The sequence below is a fragment of the Hylobates moloch genome, unplaced genomic scaffold, assembly GCF_009828535.3.
Source record: "Hylobates moloch isolate HMO894 unplaced genomic scaffold, HMol_V3 SCAFFOLD_17, whole genome shotgun sequence".
NCBI classification, from domain to species: Eukaryota; Metazoa; Chordata; class Mammalia; order Primates; family Hylobatidae; genus Hylobates; species Hylobates moloch.
Genome location: NW_026652292.1, coordinates 63,305,102 through 63,322,968, shown reverse-complemented (window position 1 = coordinate 63,322,968; position 17,867 = coordinate 63,305,102). Strand labels below are relative to the sequence as shown.

At 37.0% G+C, this 17,867-nt stretch overlaps 1 protein-coding gene across 2 annotated transcripts in view; it reads right to left on the bottom strand.

Annotated features, from left to right (window-relative positions):
• Positions 1 to 17,867, bottom strand: part of ADGRA3 (adhesion G protein-coupled receptor A3) — a 130,783-nt gene that overhangs the window by 52,605 nt on the left and 60,311 nt on the right. For both annotated transcript variants that reach the window (XM_032135627.2, XM_032135628.2), the window contains exons 4-7: positions 16,676 to 16,747; positions 8,946 to 9,017; positions 6,484 to 6,644; positions 4,046 to 4,259 (exon numbers count right to left, since the gene is read on the bottom strand). In XM_032135627.2, the coding sequence (XP_031991518.1) occupies positions 4,046 to 4,259; positions 6,484 to 6,644; positions 8,946 to 9,017; positions 16,676 to 16,747 (519 nt within the window). The remainder of the gene's footprint in view (positions 1 to 4,045; positions 4,260 to 6,483; positions 6,645 to 8,945; positions 9,018 to 16,675; positions 16,748 to 17,867) is intronic.

Below are 17,867 nucleotides of genomic sequence, written 5' to 3'. Positions count from 1 at the left end.
GACCTCAGGAGGCGGAGGTTGCAGTGAGCCAAGAGAGCACCACTGCACTCCAGCCTGGGTGACAGACCAAGTCTCTGTTTCATACACACAAAAAAAGAACAGGAATGGCAAGCCCAAAGGCAGAAACATCATCGTACATTCTTTTTTTTTTTTTTTAGACGGAGTCTCGCTCTTTCACCCAGGCTGGAGTGCAGTGGCGTGATCTCGGCTCACTGCAGGCTCCGCCCCCTGGGGTTCACGCCATTCTCCTGCCTCAGCCTCCCGAGTAGCTGGGACTACAGGCGCCTGCCACCTCGCCCGGCTAACTTTTTGTATTTTTAGTAGAGACAGGGTTTCACCGTGTTAGCCAGGATGGTCTTGATCTCCTGACCTTGTGATCCACCCGCCTCGGCCTCCCAAAGTGCTGGGATTACAGGCGTGAGCCACTGCACCCGGCCCATCATACATTCTTTAGCAAAACTTGGAGAAGTTTCCAAGTCACATCTCCCTTCTCACAGATTCTGAAGAAAATATTCAAACATGAAAAAAGAAGATTATTATGAATTTACATAATTAACAAAATGTTTAAGGTAAAATATAAAGGGTTACACTAGAAACAAACCAGTTACCTCCCTAAAATGATTTAGTAAATTACCAATTAATACTTTCACAAAAGGTTTCCATGTTAAGGTATATTTCAATTCATAAAACAGCTGTATTTCTAAATGACTGTCAGTAAATCCAATTTCCAAGATGAAATCATAATTTCTCTAATATAAAACCTATTAATTAAGGAGCAGATGTCAGAGCCTTCAATTAACCTTTATTTCCCCCACAGGACCCAGTATGCGTTGCTGTTATGTAGACACAAATGATAAGAAATAATTAGACAGAAAGTATGTATCATTTTAATTAACTTACAAAATTATGTCTTGAAGTAAATACACATTTGTCCGATCTCCTAAATCATTGATGGCTACAGCAAATGTTCTAATAAAGGCTCAAGACACTTTTATATTATGAAACATCAAAGAAAATGTTTATTGTCTTTACTAAGTTAGAAAAATGAACATACTGTAATTAATATTTTTAAAATAGAGTGACACAAAAAAGAGTTTGACATTAAATTTAACTTTGTCCAACATTCTACTTTATAAGGCTTTACTGAATCAGGAAGAAGTGTATTTCGGCAATGAAAATCATTCCTTAATCCAGAAGTTCCCAAACACTGTCTTACTTCACAGAACCTTCACTGACATAGTAACTTTTTCATGGTGCCCCACCCCAGCTCAAAAAAATACCTATGGTGGTTTCTATTACCAAATTAAATCCCTAAAATGTCTATCTATATTCAGATACTTTAGTAGCCATTTGAAAAAAGTAACACACATAAATTTGAAACAAAATTTTTATTGTATTCTTAAATAACAACTACTTTTTAATGAGATATGTGTGCCTGCTGGACACTCTAAAATTAATCTAACCTCAGATTCGGATCAGACAATGATGCTCATTTCTTGTTCTACAATGACTTTTACACATAGCACTTGCTTTGTACCACAGTAACTGTCCAAAGTCCAGCATCCCAAAGTATGACACTATAATGGAGTGTTTCTAGTTTTCTTACTACTTTTTTCCCCTTCAATCTCCAAAGCTGCAAATGTTTCCTGGATAACTTTTAGCAATACTTTTAATATCTAAAACCAATCACTGGAATAACACTTCCAGGAATCCTCAAGGCAGCAGATTTGAAGATTTAAAAAGAAAGAAGTAGCTTCAATTTCAACTCCTAAGAAAAATGCTGTTTCTTACTGATGAAGAATCAAAGACACGGTGAGATCAAAGAAAAATCAATAGGAATATCAGATTAACCAATGCAATAACCACGTATTTCTTTCTTCTATTATTCTGGGGCAAAATCTAGGTAAAGAACTGTCTCAGTCTTCACATGAAAGATTTTCACGTTAGTCAAATGTCCCTACCAAAAAAAATGTTAGGCTAACTTGCTATCCTTATAATTAACTTTTTTTTGCATTGCTAAACATAATTTAAATTTAAGCATGACTTGCAGAAATAGACTTATACAGTAAATCTACTTACTTTATAGTCAAATAATTTAGAGTTCTAAATTAATCAAAGCTCTTTTACATAGAAAATGGTTCTACTTTTAAAACTTTACTATTGAATTATACATCAATTATTGTCTCTTTATACAATAAATTGCTTAGTGTACGATGTGATGAATTCTGACATATGTATAGGCATTTGAAATTATCGCTACAGTAAAACTAGTGTAACAATGAATATATCATTTCCAACGATTAATCTTATCCCCTAATAAGGGAATTCTACTTCTAGCAATCACTGAGTAGCTCATATTAAATCACCCTTCCCACAGCTAACAATTATATGCCCCTGACAAATTAAAAAATGACAATCACTTGAACACATGAAGATTGATCAAAAGCAGGCAATACCTGAAGAGAAGTTGATATGAGAAACAAGGGTTTTTGGCACTGGGAAGTAACTAGATTTTTTTTAATGGCTTTTGCCCAGGGTAGGCCTCACTCAAATAGAAACTCACAATCTTATTGGCTTAAAAAATCAGAAGACAGAGGTAGAAAGAAGTCAGGCTGGAAGCCCAAACTTCTTTGTATAAAATGCACCAAGATCTCTTACTGATCCTGAACTACACTTGCAGGTAGAGCGGAAACTAAGACTTCAGATTCTGCCTACCAGAGGGGACAGAGCTAGGAGTTAGTTCAGCCAATCTAATTGCCTGACCAAACAAAAGTTAGCTCTCTTTAGGGGAATATAACAGAATCCAGAGTCAGAGGTCGGCAGACTTTTTCTTCAATGGCCGGACAGTAAACATTTTAGGCTTTGCTGGCTACAAAGCAACATTAAGAATATTATGTAGGGAATTATGTAACCATCTGAAATGTAACCATTTAAAATAAAAATATAAATAACATTCTTAGTTTATGGGCTCAGTGGGCCAGATTTGGTTCATAGACTGTACTTAGCCAACTTCTCCTCCACAGGAAATCATTCATAATGTCCAGTCTATAACCCAAAATTGTCAGACATATAAACAATATTTTTTTAAAAAAGAAGAAAATATGAAACATATTTAAAAGAAAAGCAGCCAGTACCAACAATCACAAGATGGCCCACATGTTGGAATTAGCAGGAAAGGATTTAAAAGCATCTACTCTAAATGTTGGAAGATATAAATGAAAATATGCTTCTAGTAGACATGAAATCTCAAGAAAACTTATAAAATAGCCGACTGCATAAGTCTTAAATCTCAACTCAGAGAACCCCTGAGATTTGAATGTCAACTCAGAACCTTTAGTTTTTCAGTAATGTTTCATAGCACCCCTGTGAGTTTTCTGTGATGTTACCCTAGGAGGCCCTGGCAGAGAGTTTGAAAACTGCAGCTCTACTGAAATAGAAATATAAGCCAAGTTCTAGGTAGGTGGAAAGCAAGAAGAAAGGGAGTGGAAAACTCAATGTCTAGAGGTAAAAATTTTACCAAAGTAAAATATATTCTTAGTCTATTATACTTTATAAAGTATTTTTACTTTTAATTATTTTCGTATTCACACCAATCGTGAGGTTGATAGTTCAGATGTTATATTCTTTTATACTAGTAGGTAGAGAAGATAAGTACCTTAAAATATTGTATCAGTCAATATTTTGACTAGAGTCAATATCAGGTGATTACTAAAAGAGAAAATATAAGCTTAGCAGCAGGAAATAGTTGAAAATTAGGTTTAGCACTAAAAGTTTACATTTTTCCTTCAAAAACTTTAAAAAAGTCTCCAATTTCTAAAGTTTCTCTTTGAAATTAAATCTTTTCTTTAAAAACTGGATGAAAAGATGGCTATTTAATTTTAGAAGATGAATAAGAACCAGGAAAAGGAAATGCCAGATGTTTGCATTTTTAAATACAAGATGATGAAATATTAATTCAAATTCCACTAAACATTACAACTCCAAAAGGATAAATAAAATATACAGTCACAATTCTTCATTCAAAAAAAAAAAAAACACAGTTTACCTTGCAATCAAGGAGCAGTTGTGAATCATGTTCTTTTCAACAAAAATACCTTGCGATTCATCGGTTTCAACTATTCTCCCATCCTGATACCACAACACTTGCATGTCCTGATCAATATATGAAGCCATGCACTGGAAGGGAAGGCTGTCTCCTTCAAATACAACTTGGCGATGAGACGGAGTCATGTAGAAAGACGGCAATTCAAGCGGAGGGTCTAGAGACAGTCAAAGATTCAGTAAACAAATATAATTTCCAAACACCATAATTAAAAGTTACAGAAATTCTAGGTAAAATTATAAAAACAGAACAACAAATATTCCTCAGTAACCAGCATGCTACTGCTAATAACAACCAGGCTGCTACTGAGTTTAGTGATAACAGATAAAAACGAAATTAAAAAGAAACAATTTCATAATCAGTTCTGACATTTAGAGTTATTCCTCTTCAGTGGCATTATAAGAGTATCAGATGATTACAGAAATGAACTAAAAGAACAAGCTGTGCTCTAGAAGATGGCATCAGTGATAAGTAAATGCTGATATTTACAACTTTAAAATACACTTTGGAGACTGCATTACCTTTGATTACAACACGGGTTTTTGGCTGTAAAACTAATGCATGTTCATTGCAGGAAAATCAGAACATTTAAAGAAAACAGAAAAAAACAGTATTTTAAGATCCCATATACTGTAAAGTTTTTAATCAGCTTTTTCCTTTCAGTCAGAAAAATTAAAGATTTTAAATATATGTACAAAAATGTACACCAATGACATTGGTTCATTAAAAGACTTTCAAATACGTCGTCCATTTTTCTAACATGACAATTCTACTTCTAGTAGTAGTGTATCCTAAAGAATAATAGAAAATATGCAAAAATGCATACAAAGAATTTAGTCCTTCCATTATTTATGAAGCAAGAAATTATTAACGAGCTAAATATGCTGTAATAGAGAAGTTGTTAAACTATGGCTTCATCTATACAACGGGTTGATATGCATCTATTTTATTTTATTTTTTTCCTTTTTTTTTTTTTTTTATACTTTAGGTTTTAGGGTACATGTGCACAATGTGCAGGTTTGTTACATATGTATCCATGTGCCATGTTGATTGATATGCATCTATTTTAAATGAGAAAATATGTTTACATTCATTCAACTTTAAAAAGGTTATAAAATATCATTAGAGTATAACGATATTTTGGTTAAAAAATAGAAAAAAGTCATAGAAGATGATACAAAAAGGTCTTAACACTAGCTATTTTTCAGTCATGAACATAAACATGGTCTTTGTTTCTCCGCTTCTTTTATTTTTTTCTTTGCACAAATCTTAATTTTCATTCAGTGAGCATATTTTACTTGTGATACAACAACAATAATGAGAAAAGGAAAAAAATATGATAGATTATTTCCAAACAACGACTAAACTGGGACCTCCCCCCATCACTTTAGGACTGTTTTTGTTTTATGGGGTTGTGTGTGTAGCTGTGTTTTTTTTTGTTTTTGTTTCCTTTTCTTTTAACACGTGGCAAATATGTTATTTCCCTCATTTCCCCAGACATTCTTCAAAATCATGATTTTCAATAGTTGCATTCACTGAATGGATATGTCACAAGTAATTAAACCAATCTCCTATTTTTGAGAATTTAGGATATGCTTATACACAGAGTCTGAAGGTTTACATACAAAGCTGATCATTTCCTAAGAATTAACTATAAGAGATAGAATTACTAGATCTAACTGTATCCGTTTTTTTTTTTTTTTTTTTTTTGAGATGGAGTTTCACTTTTGTTACCCAGGCTGGAGTGCAATGGCACGATCTTGGCTCACTGAAACCTCCACCGCCTGGGTTTAAGCAATTCTCCTGCCTCAGCCTCTTGAGTAGCTGGGATTACAGTCGCCTGCCACCATGCTCAGCTAATTTTTGTATTTTTAGTAGAGTCAGGGTTTCACCATGTTGGCCAGGCTAGTCTCAAACTCCTGACCTCAAGTGATTCACTGGGATTACAGGTGTGAGCCACCGCGCCCTGCCTGTATCAGCCTTTTAAGAACACTGAAACATGTTGCTTCAAAAAGGCTGTATCATTCACATTCCCACCCACACACAGGATGTGTGCACCCTGAGACTGTGTTACTACAGACAAATTCATGAGTTGCCAACTGATGGAAAATCTGAAAATCTATTCTTTGAAACTGGTTTGCATAAAGAAAGCTGATGTGAACCTAAAAACAGCTACCTTAAAGACAATTGAAAAAAAAAAAAGTCGTTTAATCTAGCTAGCTTAATTGTTGGCATAAACTAAATATTATCAAATCCATAATGATTACTGGCTGCACACTAGTTCTGTCCAAGTATAAAGAGAATCTTTCAATTTGTCAAAAAAAACATGGTAGCAAGTCAAAATATGGTAAATGCTTTCTCAGTTTGGATTTCTCCCTTACCGCATGTCAACAGCTCCTGCTTCACGCCTGTGACTGGTTGGGCCTGCAGTGACTTAGGATAAACACACCTGGTATCCCGTACCGTGATGTTCCTCTCCTTTACCCAGCGATGCATCCACAGTATGTTACAGTCACACAAAAGATACTCAGTCTGGAATTCCCTGTAACATGCAAATACAGCTTAGAGATTCTAGTGACTAAAATTAAATAGCACTTTTGTTTTATATTGGGTTACATTTCTGGTGGCAAGCACAATACTGTTCACCCATACCACGCCTAAAGTACATTTCAGCAACTAGCTACAGTTTCTCTCCAAGGAGCTGAACTGCAGAGTGTTGGAACCCAACACTGTTCTTGCTGATCCCGGGTTTCTGCTTTGGATGAAATCTGGTAGGCAAACAAAGACTCTTTGGCAGATATCCCTCTTCTATGCAACAAGCCACTGAACACCAGAGTTCTAGAATACCAAATCTCATTCCTTTTTGTCTATCAAGCTTCTACTCATTTATCATGAAGTGTGTGGCATTAATATTGAATCTTGAAGCCATCCCCAATTTTCCACCATCATTGTCAAATTCTTGGCCTAAATGCCTACCAACTCTGTTGACTCTGGCAATCAAACAGCAACCTAAAGCAATACAGATTGTTTTCCGTGGCTATATTCTGTATGTCTAACTAGACTGTGAACTTCCCTAGGGTTGGGACTGTTTCTGACCCCTTTCTGCTATGCACCAAGTGACACTAAAGATATTTACAAATGTAAGAGATAAAGACCCAACAAATCAAAAGCATATAAATAAGAATACCTCAGCTTTGATATAAAAGATAGTAAAGAAATGTCTTTATATGAGGCAAAAAGCTTTATAATTTTGCACCTGGGCGCAAGAAGAAGAAAGGATAAACAAAGCTGAGATATAAGCACAAAATCTCTTAAATACTATAATTACTAAGTGCTGACTATTCATGTGCCGCACATTTGCTAAGTCCAGCTAATAACAATAAATGCAGGACCCTGTTCCTGCCAATATGGAGGGCATCATATAATAGAAAAATCAAAATGTAAACATAACTAAAATAGAATGCAAGATGTTCTATAAAAATAAATCAACAAAGTGCAATAATGGTTAAGTGTGTGTGCTTCTAACACAGCTAGAGTGTTGGCTCAGGGTTCACCTCAGTAGTTTTGGCAAAAAAAGAATAAGGAAAAAAGAAAAGGGATCTGATGGAATACAGCATAGAAAATAAATTTAAACAATACCAGAAGGAGGACGTGACAGACTCCTAATTCCTAAGTACCACCTTATGGTCAGTTCCTAACACTACCAGGTAAAAACACTGGCAATTTCCTCCATTTTGGGGATGAAAATACTTTCCACGTTCCTGCTACCCAGGGTCTTAAAAGTCAGACTAGCTTTTGTCTTTTTTATTTCCTAATCTTTGCAGAAATGGCTGACCTGAGCCCACTAAATATGCCAAAAGGAGATGTTTCTGCTCAAAGGTAGTCTTCTGGATAAGAATGGTAAGGGTGCCAAAAAGAGCAACAAGATGGAGTACGAGCCAAAGTGACTCCAGAAGTACATACACATGCCTGCTCTGATGGTGAGAAGCTGGTTGGGGCTCCTAATAGCCATTAGCTACATCCCAAGGAAGACTCCTAAATGAGATTTAAATGACAGGTGTAGTAAAGGAACAGAGATGAGAGAAGTCACAGTACATGAAGAGAGAAATCAGGAGAGAAAAACTCTTTCCCTGGAAGAAAGACACTCAATCCCACAAATTACTCACAATGAAAACCCGAAAAACATTATATTTAACTGTAATTCCAATAAAATTAGGATAATTTATAGTCTGAGATATGTTAAGGTTTATCTGAAAATAGTTACTTTCAAAATAACTTCTATGCAATCTCTCAGTTAACAAAACTAGGGAAAAAAATCAACCAATTCTAAAGCTACAAGAAACTGTGTAAATCAGAACTTAAACTGATTTCATAAAGTAGGCATTCTAAATAAATATCCCTAGAAACATCAGTAATAAGCTGTAAATTTGATTTTAAGTGGGGGGTGAGGGGAGGTAGGTTTACAGGATAAAATTAAATTCCTAAAATAGAAAATATTCTTACAAATTCTTCATAGGAAGGGGTATTTTATACTTTGGAAATTTAATTAGTCAAACAAGGCAACATTTTATGATCTGAAAAAAAAGTCAAAAAGAAACAATTACCAGTTTACTTACTCTAAATATAGACTAGAGTAATACGGTATCCTAAGGAGAAAACAGTTGTCCTAGTCTAAACCACATTATTCAGGCTTACTGTATGTTTTTCAGTGTGAATGCAAGCTCTCAAGTGAGACTCTACCTTGACAAATTGTCCTCACAAAGTCTCTGAAACCACATAATAAATGTTTTTAATTTTCAAAAACACATGAAAATCAAAAAAAAAGAAAAAAATTCTTACTTACAAAGACCGTAATGAGGCAAGATAATCAAAAGTTCCTTGAGATAATGAAGAAAACAAATTCCCTGAAAGGTTTCTGAAAGACAGAAAACAATTCCACTTTTAAAAATACAATTATCTATCATTTTATCCTATTTCGTATTTTCTAAAGCATCCTACAGTCCTTAAATAATGTTATAAAGAAGTCATGAAAGTTTCAATGCTTATAAAGAGGGAGCGATTAGCGAATACTTCCTCCAAGGGTGAAGAAGAAAATTATGCTTCACCTTATACAAAGTAGTAAATACAACTATTAAAAGCATATTAATGCTAGATAAGAATTTTTCTGTCAAGTATCAGGTGAACCTAAAAGGTACCCTACTGAATTCCCACTAGAATTACTCTAAGTGTTCACTTGCATCTAATTTAAGAAAGCAGCAAATAAAAATGTAAAAACAAATAGAAAATAAATAATTAAAACTTTAAAAAATAACAAAAGGAAAAGGATGGCCTCAGTGATCAGCAGCAGTAGTGTACTAAACATGACTGAAAATCATGAGGAGAGCAGGATGACTTCAGGGTCATCCTGGAGACTGGGGAGATAATTCCACGTTACTCTTGGGCACATCACTTCTCTAGTCTATCCTGTGTTAGCAGGCTTCAATACATAACCTGAGTCTTGCAGCGTTTTGAATGAATGGAACTCAGAAACCCCTAGTCTACAATGTGAGTGGTTTGTTACACCCAAAACGATTTGACGGAAGTATTTCTTTCATACCAGACGATGAGCTCTAGAGCTGGGGGGAGGAGGGCCTGTGTGTGTATGCACGTCCGTGTACAGCCAGTAACATGCTGGAGTATACATGGTGCTCAATAATTGCTCATTGCTCAGGATGTACACCTCAACTTCAGGGGACTTCTAATGCTAAAATGAGACTGAGCACTCTGGAAAAATCGCATATGCTCAACCTCCACAAGATCTGTTCTACGCCTGTTACGGTAGAATTTAGAACAGGTAGAATTTAGACCTAGAGTTCTAGAAATGAGGTGGGGGGTGGAACACAGCAGAGGATGGGATAGAAATCCGGAGTCCTGCAACTTAGTCCTGCAACTTCTCCTCTGGAATCTGGGCTGAATCCTTCACATGTGAGAGAGAGTGACCATCAGGCAGATGGATTTCCAAGTGGAGCTGGGAAGAGAACTGATCAGGGAGAGGTCAGCTGTTCCTGGGATGCCTGTAGCAACATATTCCTGGATGGGAAGACCTGATATCACACAATGGCCAACACTTTACAAATTAACCTACAATGACCTTCAGCAAGAACAACACTGGATTGGTTTTTATATTTTATAATTTTTTTGTAAGAAAAAGGCTGGATTCAGTGATTCTCACAGAATAAGTACCTAGGAACTTAAACAGAAAAGAGTATTTGCAAATTGAAAGGAGGAAAGGGATGTCTTTTTTTTTTTTTTGGCCTATCAGAGCAGACACCAAATGTGAATTGTGAGAAAGGTGTGCCCATGGCAGTATACATCACGATGATTTTAAGAAAATAAAAAAGATAAAAATCATTTTGGCCGGGTGCAGTGGCTCACGCCTATAATCTCAGCAATTTGGGAGGGCTGAGGTGGGTGGATCACCTGAGGTCAGGAGTTCGAGACCAGCCTGGCCAAAATGGTGAAACCCCGTCTCTACTAAAACTACAAAATTAGCTGGGTGTGGTGGCGTGTGCTTGTAATCCCAGCTACTCAGGAGGCTGAGACATGAGAATGACTTGAACTCGGAAAGCAGAGGCTGCAGTGAGCCAGGACTGCACCACTGCACTCCAACCTGAGCAACACAGTGAGATTCCATTTCAAAAAAAAAAAATTTTTTTTAAGAAAGTAACTTAGATGCAATTACAATCAACAACTGCGTATGTTATGAAGCTATCCCATTTTAATTATATGTTTACTGAAATATGTTTAAAATAATGAATGCTAGAAGACAAGACATGGTAGGTAAAACTGAAGTGCTGAGACAGGGCAATGGGTACACACACATTCCTTATATGTACAATTGTCTCCGATTTTCTTTAAATGTTTGCAAGATTCCATAACAGTAAGTTAGAAATAAATACCTATCCTACAAATGTAGGACTTAAGTATAAAGAAAAGAATTGGGCCAGGTGCAGTGGCCCACACTTGTAATCCAACACTTTGGGAGGCCAAGGTGGGCAGATTACCTGAGGTCAGGAGTTTGAGACCAGCCTGGCCAACATGGTGAAACCCTGTCTCTACTAAAAATACAAAAATTAGCCAGGTGTGATGGTGTGTGCCTATAGTCCCTGCTACTTGGGAGGCTAAGGTAGGAGAATTGCTTGAACCTGGGAAGCAGAGGTGACAGTGAACCAAGATGGTACCACTGCACTCCAGCCTGGGTAACAGAGTGAAACTCTGTCTCCGAAAAAAAAAAAAAAAATTGCATCTTACAGGAACCACTAGGTTCTAATATGCATATTATTAGATACTTCCCTTGGAAATCACAAAGGAAGGGATCACATTAGAGAAGGACATGCCATCTTCTCAGTAAATCCCAACGCAAACTGTTCCTTAAGTGTTGAAACAGACTGCCATTTGTATGGCTGAACACAAGTGAAGTAATTAGCTTGGATTTGGGGGCCATAAGCAATGACACATATTTTACAACATTACAATTGCAGTCTAGCTCTGAGATGCTCACTAAATAAATACGTAAATAAATAAAACTAAGAGGGAGTTGAGAATGACAAGAGCAAAGTCACTGCTCCTGTATCACAATAAGCTCATAGAATGGAGCAGCAGGTGAGTTACCTGCCCACCCCCACCCTTTATGCTTTTTTTTTTTTTTTTTTTTTTTTTTTTGTGAGACAAGTCTCACTCTGTTGCCCAGGCTAGAGAGCAGTGGATGGAGTGCAGTTGCTCACTGCAACCTCTGCCTCCCAGGTTCAAGTGATTCTCATGTCTCAGCCTCCGGAGTAGCTGGGATTACAGGTACATGCCACCAGGCCTGGCTAATTTTTGTATTTTTAGTAGGGACGAGGTTTCATCATGTTGGCCAGGCTGGTCTCGAACTCCTGACCTCAAGTGATCCACTCGCCTCGGCCTCCAAAGTGCTGGGATTACAGGCGTGAGCCACTGTGCCCGGCCATTGTTGTTTCTTACTCTCACTTAATTTGACTTTATTTACTTATTTTATGTTAAATAGATACATTTGATTTCCTAAGAGTTGCATGTGTATATGATGCATCATCTATTATACAGAAGCCTTTATCAGGGCAGATTTGGTAAAGGAAGGGAATATGCAATTAAATGGAATCTCCATCTACAGAGGAATGACTAAGTTACAATCTGTTCTATACCTAGAATATCTGTAGCCACTGACGAGCATGAACTAAATAAACATGTACTCTATTAAAAACATGTTAATATGTTGGTAAATTATTTTTAAACTGAGTTGCCAGGTACAGAGCATTTTTAAAGCTCTGTATGTGTGTCTATGCATTTCTGGGTATAACAGAAAAAAATATATATATATACACTAGATCATTAATACAAGTTATCTCAGGATGATGTGACTGAAATCATGAAGGGAAATCTAGTTTTTCCTTCATATGATTTTATTACTCAGTAACAACCACCTTTTTTGTATAAAGGAAGTTCTTTATACAAACATATATATATAAGTTGTATGTATGTATTTATATACAAATACATACACACACAAAAGGGTTTTCATATAAAGGAAATTGTAAAGGGAAGTTCTTATAAATACATATATTTCTGAGAGGGAAATATTAAAGGTATAACTCTTGAGGAAAAAATACAGGTATTAGATTGATCATAAAGAACAATTTGAACAAAGTTTGGTCTGTAGATCTCCTGACAGAGATTTTGGTCTGTAGATCTCCTGACACTTCTCTGCAAATTAACTTCCTAAGTGAAGGACACAGGCTTCACAGAAGTCCATTATTGGCTCCCAATTTGGTCTACCAGTTATGTCCACTGTTACAGTGGGACAGAGTGAGAACCTTTACAAGAAGGACTATACTTCTCTGAGATAGTTCAAGAGAACTTCTCCATCAGCAAAGGCAGAGATCAATATATAGGATTAATCAATTTTACACCCCCACCCCACCCATGTCTACTAAGGCCTCTGACACACTTAAAGAAAGGGTTTAAAAAAAAAAAAATTCTTAACTTAAATTTCCAAAGCCAAGACTTGATCAAAAATGATGAGAAATCTGGCTGAGAATGCCTATGCTGTCCATCAAGGTCTCATCATCCCTTAGCCAACCTCCTTGGCTAAGGGACCCACTCAGTTTGAGGTCCCCATTTGAAGAGTTACCAGAGGAAACGGCTAGAACAGTGATCCACTCTAGAATTCCTTCTTTTTGTATACTTTCTCTTTTGGGTGGGAAACAGTAAGAGGAAGATCTCTGATTCCTAATCTAAGAAATGTATTGCATGCTCCATTCCTAATCATATTCTCTTTTCTACTCATTGGACTGAGAAAATGCTGTTCTCCACTCTGAAATATGAGCTGTTGTCATCCTTCACAACCGGCATATGGCCTGGCTCAAGAGCTCAAAAATCTGGGGACAGTAGCAGCCCATGCAAAACAAAGTTTCCTGATCCACAGCTCTAGACCTGTGCCAACCCAAATTATGATAAGCAATGTCACTGCAACACAATGCTGAATGGTAAGAAGTTTCCTTAATTGCCATGTTGTCTTTAAGAAGTTTTCTTTTTTTTTTTTTTTTGAGACGGAGTCTTGCTCTGTTGCCCAGGCTGGAGTGCAGTGGCGCGATCTCGGCTCACTGCAAGCTCCGCCTCCCGTGTTCACACCATTCTCCTGCCTCAGCCTCTCCAAGTAGCTGGGACTACAGGCGCCCGCCACCATGCCCAGCTAATTTTTTGTATTTTTTAGTAGAGACGGGGTTTCACCGTGGTCTCGATCTCCTGACCTCGTGATCCGCCTGCCTCGGCCTCCCAAAGTGCTGGGATTATAAGCGTGAGCCACCGCGCCCGGCCTAAAAAGTATTTAAAAGATGTAGGCCAGGTATACTGCTGTATATGCCACAGACTGTTCCATTTAGAAGATCCACAATAGGAATGATAGACAGTGGAGAATCACATGCATGAGGGGGTGGGAGGAGGGTGGATGATGAGAAACTACTTAATGGGTATAATGTACATTATTCAGGTGATGGATACCTAAAAGCCCTGACTTGACCACTATGCCTGTAACAAAACTGCACCTGTACCCCAGAAATCTATATAAAAATAAAAATAAATCAAATTTAAAGGCCACTATCATCTATTATGACATGAACTATAAGATCATCTCCAGGAAATCTCAAAGTGGGAAGCTTGGCAATGTTATTTTTACGTTTTCACGTTTTACTTGGATGATATTCATTGTGTTCTGTGATGTATAAATTCTCACAACAGGTATAATTGGTAAAAATGTAAGAGACAACCCAAGTTCTAAACCTACCAAACATTTTAGTTCTTGAAGAAGGAGGCAAAGGAAATACCAAGAAAATAGCAACCTGCTTTAACAGAAGCTCTGTCCCACCCAGCTCTTTTGCCTAAAGAACATTTGCTGATGTGTCAAATCCCTAGGCCAAAGCTAGAAATCAATCTAAAACTAAAATCAACAAAATAGTAGGCTCCAGTTTACTACCTTGTTTTTCATTACTTCAGTCATAGCTGTCCAAAAACATAAAAGCCTCCTTCACAGACGTATGGTTTTGTCAATTCTAACGCAGTCCTCAAAAGTAAAAATATAGCCAGGTGCAGTGGCTCATGCCTGTAATCCCAGCACTTTGGGAGTTTGGGACGGGTGGATCACCAGGTCAGGAGTCTAAGACCAGCCTGGCCAAGATGGCAAAACCCCATCTCTACTAAAAATACAAAAAATAATTAGCCGGGTGTGGTGGCGGGTGCCTGTAATCCCAGCTACTCACAAGGCTGAGGCAGAGAATGGTGTGAACCCGGGAGGTGGAGGTTGCAGTGAGCCGAGATTGTGCCACTGCGTTCCAGCCTAGGCAACAGAGCGAGACTCCATCTCAAAAGAAAAAAAAAAAAAAAAAAGTAAAAATACAAAAATCTCAAGAAGAGATTTTAAAAAGCACTGAGATAGAAATGTTTGCAGGGCAGTTACAAAGGAGTTAAGCAGCAGTTAATTTAACTAAATTCAAGTCATGAGTAGAGCTGCACATCAAATCAGTCTTTTATTAAAAAACAAAAATCAGGCCATATACCTTTCCCTGAAAACGAAAGGACACACTGAAAACAGCTACAAATTTCCTATGCAGCATAAACATTCTGTTCTACTCTAATAATTGATTTGAAGTCTCTTCCCTTACTGTATAGATGAAAGAATCTCATCATTTAAGCCCCTAATTGGTTTTTCAAAGGTAACCTGAAATACAAGAAACATTCTAAAAAGCTACAGGGAGAAAGAACCGCAAGTAGACAGTCCTTACACTGACCTTCCACTCCACATCTAGCATTTCATGCGGAACCCTATTCCCAGACTGCTTGTCTCTAAAACATGATTTCATGCCATTTTCCAACATAAATGTCTTTCAGTGGCTTCCTATTGTTTAGTCAGTTCGAAGCCCCTATCTGCTTTTCATACATTTCAAAATAAACTCTATTATAAATAATCAGCCTTATGTCTAATTACTCCCAAACAGAACTTACTACTTTTTTATATTTTTTTGAGACACAGTCTTGCTCTGTCACCCACAGAGCTGGAGTGCAGTGGTGCAATCTTGGCTCACTGCAGCCTCTGCAACCTCTGCCTCCTGGGTTCAAGCAATTCTCGTGCCTCAGCCTCCCGAGTAGCTGGGACCACAGGCATGCGCCACCACACCCGGCTAATTTTTGTATTTTTAGTAGAGATGGAGTTTTACCATGTTGGCCAGGCTGATCTCAAACTCCTGACCTCAAGTGAGCTGTCTGCCTCGGCCTCCCAAAGTGCTGGGATTACAGGCATGAGCTACTGTTCCTGGCTTAAAACTTCTTTATTTTTTTAAAAAAGATATAAACATACTTGATGGCTTATACAAAGTTCTTCTACATTTATATTCTATATAAATTATAATAAATGGATATAGATAACTTAAATTTTAAATAATCATTATAACTTTGAGCTACTATTAATCCTACTGTGTAGTTGAAAAACAGAAAAGTTCAGAAAAGTCAAAACAATTCACCCCAGATCACATGGTCAGAGGCACAATTCAAATGGTTATTTTACTCCAAGTCCACCAGCCTTCCCCTTGACAAACGGCCTTGTTCTCATTCCCACTTTCATGTATCATTAGTTTGGCTTCTTTTTCTTTCTCACTATCCAGATCTCTGCAAATCTTCTGGGCCATCAGCTCACATTTTACTATTTCCTAGAAATTTTCCCAGACTAGCAAAGCTTTTGATCATACCGCTCAGCATGAATGTGCTCTCTGTTGCATGTACTACACTGCGTTATGTGGTGTGTGTGTGTGTGGTGTACATGCACATGTGTCCATGTGTGTAGTGTGGTAAGGTAGCATTATATTCTGAGATTACATCCCCATGATTAAATTGTGAGCTCCTTGTCCCCTATGGCTTCTAAAACCCCTACAGTTGCTACTTATAATTAAATATATCATAAGTTTCATACATATTTAGGTACTGGCTCAAATGCTTCCTTATCTTTTAATGGGAAAGAAAAGATATACTTACAGCCGAACCAGATTGGTAAGTCCTCGAAATATGTCTGCATTCAGACATCCTATTCGATTGTTTGTCAGGTCCCTAAGGAGAAGGGTGGAAAAGTGTCTTCAATTAGTTCTCTTGGTTAATGAAGGTCTCATGCATTCAGTATTCAAGAACAGCACCCAGGTATCCCACAAGACCTTTATTCTAGCATCTTTGAGATATTTACTCTACTCAAATGAGATAAGGATAGCAGTGAGGCCGAAAATGATCCTTGCTTTCACTTACCGCTGGCATGCACAGACTCAACGCTCCTCAATTATAGTGCCCTCTGTATTTCAAGCACTTACTCTTGCAAAATTACTCAAGATAAAACTGGAGTAGTAAAAATGAGACTCAAACTATCTTGCTGCCTGCAATACAATTCGTTAGATGACCTACACAGTTAATTATGCTGGGGCAGTTGGAGAACTGAGCCCAAACTCAGTCAGTAAATGACAGATAATGGATAACACAGCAAATTATTACAATAATGGAACTTTCGTTTCCTCAGGAACATCTGAAAATACCATTTTCTGACTTCGTTCCTTAAATACTCAGAAGTTTCAATTATAATGAAAAAAATAACTGTGTTAGCTTTTAGTTTACAGATCTATCATTCAGACTCCTAGCCAAATTAACAATATCTATGATATGGCCCAATTATTTTTGCAATCACTCCTCATTTCTATTTCCTATTAAATGTTACCTTCTAAATATTTTTTACTTCTCCTCAATCAATGAAACTTTTTCTTTTTACCTATGGAAAAGTTTTAGTTAATATTTTGTTCTATTCCTCTTTATTTATTTTGCTTGACATCAAGGACAATGAACACAACTTTATTTTTACATTTAATCAGAGACCTGCACTGGTTTAAAAGTAAAAACTTTATGTTGGGAGAAAACCACTGACAATATCTGTAACTTCCACCTGGGATGGCATGACGTGCATCATTGTTTTCAGTGGACTTAGGAAGCCCTTTGCAAGAAAACCCTAAAACAATGAATCTTAAGTTTTATTAGTTGCTAGACTTGGAATAATTCATCACACTTTGAATTCTGACAAAATAATTAGAATAAGCTCCCTAAGTCAAACTTTCAAAAATATTTTCATCATATTGCCGCCAATGTCCCTATTATTCTCTGTCATAGAGAGGTACGCATTCTTTGAGTTACTCTT